The sequence below is a fragment of the Spea bombifrons genome, chromosome 5, assembly GCF_027358695.1.
Source record: "Spea bombifrons isolate aSpeBom1 chromosome 5, aSpeBom1.2.pri, whole genome shotgun sequence".
Lineage (NCBI taxonomy): Eukaryota > Metazoa > Chordata > Amphibia > Anura > Pelobatidae > Spea > Spea bombifrons.
Window position 1 is genome coordinate 22,074,246 of NC_071091.1, and position 11,635 is coordinate 22,085,880.

The 11,635-nt window shown below is 39.3% G+C and overlaps 1 protein-coding gene across 1 annotated transcript in view; it reads left to right on the plus strand.

Moving 5' to 3' along the window:
- Positions 1–11,170, plus strand: part of STK31 (serine/threonine kinase 31) — a 32,219-nt gene extending 21,049 nt beyond the window's left edge. The window contains exons 16-24 of the mRNA XM_053466826.1: positions 2,103–2,204; positions 2,589–2,669; positions 3,175–3,300; positions 3,729–3,854; positions 4,779–4,865; positions 7,485–7,634; positions 9,651–9,770; positions 10,169–10,237; positions 10,759–11,170. Coding sequence (XP_053322801.1) covers positions 2,103–2,204; positions 2,589–2,669; positions 3,175–3,300; positions 3,729–3,854; positions 4,779–4,865; positions 7,485–7,634; positions 9,651–9,770; positions 10,169–10,237; positions 10,759–10,926 — 1,029 coding nt within the window. The 3' untranslated portion in view covers positions 10,927–11,170. The remainder of the gene's footprint in view (positions 1–2,102; positions 2,205–2,588; positions 2,670–3,174; positions 3,301–3,728; positions 3,855–4,778; positions 4,866–7,484; positions 7,635–9,650; positions 9,771–10,168; positions 10,238–10,758) is intronic.
- The last annotated feature ends 465 nt before the right edge of the window (positions 11,171–11,635 follow it).

An 11,635-nucleotide genomic window follows, 5' to 3' on the forward strand; every position in this document is an offset into this window, starting at 1 on the left:
AGCCCACGGATGACCCTGCTCTACAAAGAGAGAGGGGTCATCTAGGGTAATTATGAAAAAACACAAATTATTAATAAATGAAAAAATCATAATTATTACCTGATCACTTGTCGGTGACATTTTAAGTCGCTGATTATTGATCGTTCTCCCTGATTGATGTCAGCGGCCTAAACCTGTCACTTACAAGTAATCTGATGAAAAAAATATTTTAAAAAATGTAAATGCACATGTTCCAGTTTTGCCCTCATAGCTTCCTAAAAAAATGCATGAACCATGCATGTGAGGTCTTGTTGGACTCATGGGATGTTGGTGAACAAAATGTGGTGTTTTCTTCCACTGTTGCACTTATGGTGTGCAAGAAATTCAGTGCAACATTGAAATGTATGCGTTAAAAATGCAATAAAATAATGTCCCTGTGAAGTTTGGCAGACATCAGTGAAGAAATGGCTGGCTGAAAACTGTCAAAACTACCCTAGTTGAACACCTTGACTTGTCTACTGTTCATAAATATATACTTTTATGGGGTAATTTACAGTGGGGGGCTTCCAAAATGTCCCAAATGGGATATGGGCCCAGGAAACCAATTTCTGAATATTCCAAATGTGAAAACGAAAATGCGCATGTTCCAGTTTTGCCCTCATAGCTTCCTCAAAAATTGCATGAACCATGCAGGTGAGGCCTTGTTGGAACCGGGGGATGTTGGTGAACACAATTTGGTGTTTTTTTCTGCAGTTGCACATATTCTATACAAAATATAATATAAAATCTAAAGCAACATTGCAACATATGCAAAAAAAAAACAAAAATATAAAAATACCTCAAAATTTGGCAGCAATTGGCGATAAAATCCCTGTTTGAAAAGTGTCAAAATGACCCTAGTTGTACACCTTGACTTATCTACTGTTCATAAACATATAATTTTGGGGGGATAATCAGTATCTGTGACAACTATTGCAGTTATTAGACTACCATGCCAAGTTTGAAAAAAATTACATTTCAAAAACGTAATGCATGCCTTGCAATATTTTCCCTATACTGGTCAAAATAGATGAAAATCCTGGCCATGTTGGGTGGTTTCCAAATCAGGACAACTTAATGAATATATTTGGGATAATTTTTTCCCATTGGTTCAATGTGTGTACAATTTGTATGTATACAAAACTGTAAAAAAATGCGTTTTTTTCATTTCCCCCCCACTTTTTCCAGTTTATTTCAAATAAAACAATGTACTACCCAGCTTAATATGGTTTCAAATGAAAGCCCTACTTGTGCTGAAAAAAACAATATATGATTTGTGTGGGTGCACCACTTGATAAGAGAGAAATTACAGTTGAAGAAAGACATGGCAAAAACACAAAAACGGCTCCGGTCCTTTAGCGACACCCTAGCTTAAAAATCCCGGTCCTGAAGGGGTTAATATTAATATCTGTGGAGGGGGCGTCATTGAATGGGTTTCCATGGGCGAGTGAGTTTGGCGGATGCCAGGAGAACGTTACCTGTCTGACTGCATTGTGCCAACTGTAAAGTTTGGTGGGAGAGGGATAATGATAGGGGGCTGTTTTCTCACGGGTTGGACCGGGCCCCTTACTTCCACTGAAGGGAAATATTAATGCTTCAGCATACCAAGACATTTTGGACAATTATATGCTCCTAACTTTGTGGGAACAGTTTTGGGAAGACTCTTTTCTATTCCAGCATGACTGTGTCTCAGTGCACAAAGCAGGGTCTGGAAAGACATGGTTGGGATGGGTTTGGTGTGGAAGAACTCGACTGGCCCACAAAGCCCTGAACTCATCCCCATCGAACACCTTTGGGATAAACTGGAATGGAGATTTCGAGCCAGCCCTTCTCATCCAACATTAGTGCCTGACTTCACAAATGCTCTTTTGTCAGTATAGGGTATCTTGTATTTTAATCTTATGTAAAGTAAATTAAGTGTTAAAATGTACTTAAAAAATCCCCCTAAATACGTATTAGTGGCACGTGTGGAAGATACCGCCTGTGTTTTTCTTTTCGTATGCTAGTAAACTTTATCTGAAGGCTTGTTTCAAGCGTTACCAAAAACACACACTTTCCTTTTATTCATTTTGTCAATATAACAGGCGGACGAATTCAATGAAACTGCTCTTGCCGACGTGCAGAATGACATAACAGTCCTACGAAATAATATATTCTCCGAAATACGTAAAGAACAAGAAGAATATGTGAGTAAGCTATGCCAAGGGCCGTGGGTATATGCATGTGTGTGTGCCTGCTTTTGTGCACAAACCTGCGTTCATGAGCAATGGTTCTTTCATGGAATTAATTTCAATTGTGATACTCAGGTACATTTTTGTTGTTAACGCATCAAACTTCACATAATACACTAAAATACAAGGAGACACAAAAGTAATTTCTAAATTCTAGTTCCTTGTACCGCAGTTTTTGTATAAACACCATTACACCAAAAGTAACCCATTACTATCCATGCATTCATCATGGAGATAAAATGAATGAAGCATTTTATTTTTCCGAAGGTAGGTGGATGCGTGTACATATTCTGCCATGTATCTTTATCCTCTCGCCTGTTTTGTTTGTGTTTATCTTAGGGGACACTAAGCACTTTGGTTCAGAAATGGTTTCCAGAACTTCCTCTTATTTACCCGGAAGCAGAAATACTAAGATACATGGTGAGAATGTATCCATCCTTCATAATTGTTAAATATGAGACGAGAGGTTGTTTTAAATTAATTGGTGGAAATATGATGGCTAAAACATACGCAAGTGATCGTTTTTAACTTGGATGAGAAATGTGAGAGAAGGCATGTGAAACTTATGTATATGTCAAAGAAGGACAAATGTTGAGACCAGAGGTCATAAACCAGAACTAGAAGGTCAAAGCCTTGGGTGTAATGTAAGGTAAGTGATAGGCAAGTAGAACCGAGGGGTTTAAATATGCTTGGGATAGGCATATAGCCTATGACCAAATAGAGTTTGGCAAATTCTATGCTATTTGTATGTTTTAAATTAAAGTGTAATACATGTGAAACACAAATACTCATCTCAAAATTGTATTGTATTTAAACAGAAAGTTTGCAGGTGAGCCTGTCTGTTAAAACTTAAATAAACAAAGCAACACAAAAAAAAAGAATAGGCCAGTATGTTTTCTAACCATGGGCAGTCCTCTGATTGTAGAAATCCGGAGGTCTCCTTTCTGGCAGTATGGAACGTGATCTTTTGGAGGCTGAGCCGATGAAGGAGCTTAGTAGCAAGCGGCCCCTTGTGTGTTCTGATGTTCAGAACAAGTTGGTGCTGTTGAAGGTATGTAAAGGTTTTGTATTTGTAATAAAATCACCACTATAGTTTGTCCTTGATTTCTGATGTTAGTATTTGTAACACTTTATTCCAAGAGTCTCTGCTCTATTGTTTTATTTTCATGCTTCGTCTTATTCATAGGTATATGCATACATTTGTTTTCCTTCCTTGATTTATTAAACTCTTGGAATCACAAATTTATTTAATCCACTCAAAGTTGTATCCTCTCTTTTAAGATGTGTCCTGGACGCAGTGTCCCTAAAAGGCGCACAAGGGATTGTGGCTTAATCTTTTTTTTTTTTTTTATGGCCAACCATGTATCTTGTATATGATGTGGCTTTAGAGCCCCCATCAGCAATTGCTTACTGCCATATGTAGTGCTGCCAATGCTAACAGATGAAACATATAACCAATACAAGGTGTCTTCTTTCCAGGTGTATTCTGTAGGTGTGGACACAGAAGAAAAAGTAATAGACAGGGCTTCAAAATATCACAAAGCATGGTCTGAACAGAAGGAGGACTCTGGTCTCATGGAATTGATATGCCTGTTTTTTTGCAAGGTGATAATTTTTTTTTTTTTTTTTTAACTTTTAACTTTTAACAACTTTTAAACTAGCTTTCCTTCATAAATTGGTTTTGTTAGGTATAAATTCGTCCAGCAGGTGGCACTGTGCTCATGTGTTATGGCAACTATTCCTCAATGAGGATTTTCATTTGATACTGCCCCACACGGGTGGGAACATGTATCTGATTGTATTATGTTACATTGTAAGCCGTCCTGTAGTTTGGTTGTTATCTCCTGTCCTAATAAAGACAAGACGTGCACTAAATTATACATAATGAACCATCAAAACACACTGGTTAGTTAGTGGGTTTGCAAGTATGTAGATTCCCCACATATTCAGGTGTACAATGACCAGAAGTTAAAATGAAAACCTTTCTTGTTTACTTCAAGCTGCTTTGGAAAGAAAGAAGGGAATAAAAACTTACAATTGTTATCTCCTTTTGAGCAGTTTCCACCTTTACCATAATAAAGTAAAAACCCCACTTGTAGGTTGACTGTCCCAGAGTGTCCCAACAGGTTTCTAACTTTGTGTGTTTAAAAAACAAACAAATCTATTTTAATGAGAGATATTCTAATCACTAATCTTAAACAGACAATTCAAAGATAATTTAAGGACACTGCAGCAATCATATGGTCTTTAATGCATATGACCGTAGACTGGTCCCTTTAATTATTCATGCGGTGCCCTTACAAAACCATGGGGAGATTTCAGGCCCCTAGCTTCTAAGCTTGTAGGAGATGTGTTCAGGCCAACACTTGAGTGTCCCTTTCAAGAAACCCTGTTAATTGTCACCCATGGGTCATTGATACATTTACATATACAGACTTAAGTAGGAAGTCAAAAAAACTTCAAACAAACAAAAAAACACTATAATAGTAAAGCCTTCATTAATTAAATCAATATTCTTTTCTTCCCAAGTCTGATCCTATGGTTTACTTGATGGTTCCATTTTATCCTGGTGAAAGTTTGGGAGCTCTGCAAGCGAGCAAGTATTTAAACTCAAAAGTAAGTACAGCATTTTTCTCACCCTCTCTTCTTAATGTTGCCAATAGAAGTTGACTTTCAGATAAGAAAGTTGGCTTTGGAAGACAGGTTAATAAAATACAATCGATAGCACATGTTACAATAAGGACTGTATCATCTCTAGTATCTGTGTGTAGACACAAAGATCAGGCTAAAGGGTCCAAATTGAACATCAAATCAATAGATAAAACCCAAGTGGTTTTTATACTACATTAGGGCTGCAACTAACGATTATTTTCATAATCGATTAGTTGGCCGATTATTTTTTCGATTAATCGATTAATCGGGTAAAAAAAAACATGCAAATTTTTCGTTTATTTAAAATAAAAACTTATCATTTACAATGGCATTTCATGATTTCCCTTCTTATTTTACTGACATAATAATTAAAGCTTTATTTTAACAAGAACCCCAAATATACCAAAAAAAGCTTTACTAGTAAATATTCACGTAAACTATTTTTGCCCAGTTATGCACATCTCACCCCCAGCGTGCCTCTCTGTCCCAGAAATGCCTTATACCCCCTATATGCTCTGCCCCTATATATGCCTTATAGCCTCCTATGTCAGAGATGCCACTGTGCACCCTTATACCTCCTATATGCCACTCTGTCCCCTGATATGCCTTATACCCCTCCTGATATGCCTTTTACCTCCCTATATGCCTTTTACCCTTGATATGCCACCATGCCCCCTGATATGCCTTTTACCCCTATATGCCAGAGATGCCACTGTGCCCCCTGATATGCCTTATAGCCCCTTCATGCCACTGTCCCCCTGATACGCCTTATAGCCCCTTCATGCCACTGTCCCCCTGATACGCCTTATAGCCCCTTCATGCCACTGTCCCCCTGATACGCCTTATAGCCCCTTCATGCCACTGTCCCCCTGATACGCCTTATAGCCCCTTCATGCCACTGTCCCCCTGATATGCCTTATAACCCCTTCATGCCACTGTCCCCCTGATACGCCTTATAGCCCCTTCATGCCACTGTCCCCCTGATACGCCTTATAGCCCCTTCATGCCACTGTCCCCCTGATACGCCTTATAGCCCCTTTATGCCACTGTCCCCCCTGATACGCCTTATAGCCCCTTTATGCCACTGTCCACCCTGATACCACTGTGCCCCCTGATATGTCTTATGAAAAAGAAAAAATGACATCGCTAAAATAGGTTTTTTATATTTATTAAATATAGACAAAAAAAATAAATACACAATACAATATAAACATATGGGCAATAAATCAAATATAGACATCAAAAAAAAAAACCACAAATTAAAGAATGCACATAATTAATAGATCCCGCAAAAATTATACCTGCCCCACCAAGGGTTAATATATCAACAGAAGAAACACAGGGCAAATGAGCATAAAAATAAAGATAATACTTACCCAGTGCTGCTTACTTGTCCTGTTTTACTTCTCTTGATATATTAACCCCTGGTGGGGCAGGTGGAAGTGGCAGTACACAGTGCACATCGCGCACTAAAATCCAAACCCCCTGCAGGCGCTGCACGGGACCTGGATCCTCTCCGGCAGCCGCGCAGACTCCGCGCAGACAGCCGCCTCTCCCCTCCGCTTCCGTTGGGGCTTCCATGATGGAAGCCGCACCGGAAGGTCACGCGACGCCGGGTTCAGTAATAGAAGCCCCGGCGGAAGTGGAGGGGAGAAGCAGAAGGGGAGGGGAGAAGCGGAGGATGTCTGCGCGTTTTGCACAGACCCTCACCGGGTGGCAGAGAGGATCCAGATCTCCTGCAGCTTTGCGGGGGATCTGGATTCTACAGTTATAATCCGATCTCTATTTGAGATCGGATTATAGAAGGGAGTTTTTCAGAGCATTTGCTCTGAAAAACATCATTTTATAAATCGATAAAAATCGATTCAACTAATCGATTATGAAAATCGTTGACAACGATTTTCATAATCGATTATTATCGATTTTATCGATTCGTTGTTGCAGCACTATACTACATCTTGGTCTTCTGTCTGCTTTATCTGAAGGCAAACAGCTTTGCTAAAGAAATTCTAGCCCAATCACTGGGTTTGGTTAACCCTAAATAAATGTATACCTGTGTATTTGTGTACAATGTGTGCAGTACACAGATGTATGTGCGGTACACAATGTGTCAGTTACACAGATACCACTTTACAGACCTCACCGACATTCATACTGCATCCAACACACAAACACTTGCATGGAATGTCACTTATTCCCCCCCCCCAGTAAATATGGTTTAATTACTGTCTTTTTACAAGCCCAAATTGAGCAGGTGCATTAATTATAATAAAATCATGAATGAAAAATGAATTATGTCACTAAATAGTGAAGAGGCGCTTAACGTCCCGGCGTATTACCACATCCAGTAGTTCTTCAATTACTCCAAGAGTCTGGGGGTCTCCCCCTCTGTTCCTAGTCAGAGAGAAGCAGGGACCTCCCTCAAGGGCATGGAGGCTGGCTTCTTGTCGCCATGGCGATCTGAGGTTTGTCGAGCCCTGCACCAGTGGGTTTTCAGCAGCTTTTTGTTACTAATACTTTTTTTCTGTGCACAACTAATCTTGATAAAGCTTGAATTCTAATTGTATTATCCAATGTTTTCAGGAAATTATAAAGGTGATGAGCGGAGTAGCACGTGGCCTGCAGAGTCTTCATGCTGCTGGGATTATAGTCGGTGCCCTACATGAAAATAATGTGTTTGCTGTAAACAGAGAGAAGGGAATTGTTGGAGACTTTGACTTAACAAAAAATGCGGTAAGTAGATTTATATACAGTGATTCATTCTGTTCAGGTAACACAGAAAATGACAATTCTACTTACAGAGAAGCTCCTCCTCCCACCTCAGGGCAGGAACAAAACTATAAATGACCCTCCCTGTATAATTAAAAAGATATACCAGAAAGTAATGCAAAAACAAGTTTATTGGGTGGGAACAAAGCTTACCAGGTGATGAGCAAAGACATTCTGGGTAAGTAGAATTTTCATCTTCCCTTTCCATCCCTAGCAGCCCTAATATAGAGATAAAGGGTGGGGTCAACATGAGGTCATGTGAATAACCATTCTCAATCTGCATCTCCCGATGAAAGAACATCAATCCTGTAGTTCTTGGCAAGGGTACATGCACTTGCAGGACATAAACCCCAATTCCTAGCTCCTTGCGTGGTACCGGAAGTATCACTACTTTGTCAGCAAATTCCTGGATCTTGTGAAGACCTCTCATCTGACTATGGAGGCTGGAATGATTGACACAGGGACAGAAGCTATAAGGGGTTGAAACTCTCTGAAATTGCCTCAAAGTCCTTATGCAAAGCAATTTCCTTCGTCCTGTTCATCTGGTCTGAGAAATGGGCAGGATGGTACATTTCGATACCTTTGCAACAGCAGGATCCCCCTGAGGCAGTGTCCTCTTCCTCAAAAGGAAACAGTTTCCTAGCTCTCCTTGAGGAGCTTAACTTTGATTTAGGATGTTACCAGTCATCTTTTCTATTTGCCAAAGTTTCATGGATATGGGATGTTCTTGATCATCTATAGAAGCCATGAAAGGGGATCTTCTGGTATAGACTCAGATTTAGAATCCGGCATCTTCAGGGCTGAACAGAGAGCAGAGGTCAGCTTCCCTTCTTCCTCAGTAGGAAAACAAAATTACTCTTTCACCTTTCCTTCCTTGTCAGACAAAAGGTCCGGTTAGGATATAAAAACTCATGTTCTGAGGCCAATAAATGCAAAAAATCTTCAGCTGCCTCCTTCGCCTTTGTGCAAGAGGAACACAACTATTTCTTAGGGTCCTGAAGAGTCTTCTTACACCCCTAGCGGGCCTTTTGCTTAGTCTTGGCCAGGGCTTTTCTAGACATGTCCTCCAAAGGGCCTCCAGGGCCATTAGTCAATGAACATCCTTTTAAAAACATAAGTATTAAAACCAAGTATGCCAGTGAATTAGGAGAATCACACAAACCCGAGGTTATTAAAGCACAACCACTTTCACAATCTTGCCAAAATCTGTTCACTTACTTGCACAGCAGTGGACTGAACAAGCAAAAGATGGTATGGAGCAAAAGCAAGCGAAAAACGCCAAGCGGAACATACAGCAAATTTACATAACTGCTTTACCAGTTTCCTGGTTTTTAAACTTGGCTCCAAACGCCTTCTGTATTCCTTGCTTGCTGGGGAAGGGATAGATTAACTCTATTCGGAGTTGTCCCTCCTCGACAAAGCGCACTTCCGTCTGCGCTATGGAGTCTACGGTTGCGGCAACCTCTCAAGTACCCTCTCCAAAGTATGCAGGCCGAGTTTTAAGTGAGTGTATGAGCCTAGCTCCGCTGGGAATGGCAGTGCTTTTTGGAATTCCTTTTTGGAAAGGCAGGACATTTGATTGAAGTAAAATATTTATTCCCTTTTCTGAGTAATTGATACTGAGTTACAGATGTTTTGCCTTTATTTGGATCAACTAATTAGGGATATCTTGACAAAGTTCTTTGTTCATCCTTTCTAACTATGCAGTTCTAGAGGTCTGACGTTCTTGGCTTTAAACAATACAACACCCCAACACAGCATAATCTTTGAAGTCAAACTAGATATTCTGCAAATTATTTAGGACACCCTAAACTGTTATTGACGTAGTTTATTCCATTATGCTGCATGCGTTTGTCTTTCAGTTTATATGTTTTGACCTGACATGTAGCTATAATTTTTGTGCGGGCAAATAAGTACTTACATTTTTGTTTCTGTTAAAGCTTCAAGTAAAAATTGTGCTTTCCTTCTCAATTGTTGTAGGAGCAGCGGAGTTCTGTCACATCTGCTTGTTTTCCATACTTGACAGCTCCAGAATTAAAACTTGGACAGCCAGCTTCAGAGTTCACCGATATATTTGCTTATGGTTGCATCCTCTTGTGGGTATGTTGCCTTTTAACAACATTTAAGTGGTTTGTACAATACAAGTTGTTTTACCTAATATGTTGATGGTATTACCAGTCACTTCTATGGAAGAAATCAGGGATATTAACCAATGTGCAATCAAATCTAATTTATTATTTGGAAGAACTTAGTAAGAGGTTAGATTTAAGTTTTGCCCCCCCCCCAAATAAAGCGGTATTACTAACCATGTTTTATTTCTAACATGAGAAGGTTAATTGTAGAACATTATGTAGATGGACTAGGAATCACAATGCTGTAACTAGAACTAAAAAAATAAAAATAAATGAGCTATCCTTTGAGAAGACCCTTTCATAAGGTGAGTTGTGCTTTTGTTGATTTGTGTTGGTTACGTATATTTATCCCCTGCTTATCTCTAGCTCTGTACGAGGAAACATAATGTTGCTGCCAAACAAGATGGGATGCCTGATCTTGATGGCCTTGACATAGTAAGTTTTTGTTTTTAAGTATCAAGTGTTTAAAATGTAACTGATGATGAAATGTTAGATTGTTTCAATTTTTAATATTGCATATTTGTTTTGCAACACAGTTGCTAACATATAGGAAAACTCCACCATTTTTTCCTCCTCCATCAGTGTGGCATATGCGTCTTGTCTGTAGGGCACACAGCAATGCGTGCCAAGTAATTTTCTACCAACAACTATTTCATATAAATTCCTCGCAACAATAGGACAAAAAAGCAATAAGAAGTGTGGTGGGAGCTCATCTATAAGAGCTTACGGGGCTCGTTGTTCGTATCTGAAACAAACAAGGAATCTCAAATGCTGAAAAACATTTTGTAGGAGCAGCCAGGAAAGATCTGCAGCACCTGGTGGTGTGAACATACAAGGACTGTTATATTGTAGTTGTGTTCTGTCACTCGCCCCATGTGATGTTATGCTCTCCTGTAGTTTTTAAGCATTCACATATGTTGAATTGACAAACGGTTGTGTACTATTTTGTTTTTTAGGATGCACAAGTAAAGGATCTGCTGTGTGGTCTCCTCTGTAGTGAAAATCGCATCAGGGCAGCTGATATCACAGCTCATGAATGTTTTAAGTTGGCCGATGAGACTGTAAATGTTGTGGCTGATACAGATTATGATGCTGCTAAAAGCACGCCTGCAGATTTTGCATGAAGAATCTGCACAATTCCAAAACTTTGTTTTGTGTTCATCTTTTGTCCTCTCGTGAAACAGTTTGTTACGTTGGTTAACTGCTAAATCTGCAGAGCAGGTACCTTATTGTGTCAGTTATCCCCAGATTTCAGATACTGTTTTCAGTAACTTTTTTTCTTTGTCTCTCACTTCTTCTTTGTAGAAAACACTACTCTACTACCTTATTTGACTTGGTAAAATACTACATCTATTATATCTTATGTTTATGGTTCTGTTGTCTACCTCGAGTCAGGTTTCTGAGGAAATAGAAGCTCAATATGATTGGCAAAAACAAGTCTTGTATAAAACAGTGAATTTAGTGCAGCCATTCTGCATTGTATTTTTTTCAGCACTTAATGCATCCTGGGCAATACAGGTTTTAAAGTATTGAGCATGTAACATTAAAACCACAGTCTAGTCCCCAATATGCTTCATGCATGTCAGAATCCATTCTTTTGAGCTCCATACAAATTGGTACATGGTTATGGGAGTTTGAAAAAGAAAACGAGACTTCTGTCTCGATCACTCTACAGTGACATGCTCAGTAGCATTCCCATTTTGTTAATTTCCAAGCACTGGAATAACTGGAAATAGCCGCAGTCAATCACATGTATGTAATTGTAACCATTTTTTTCATAGCATACAGTAAAATGCATACCGAATCCATGTAAAAACAACTGCAATATGTTTT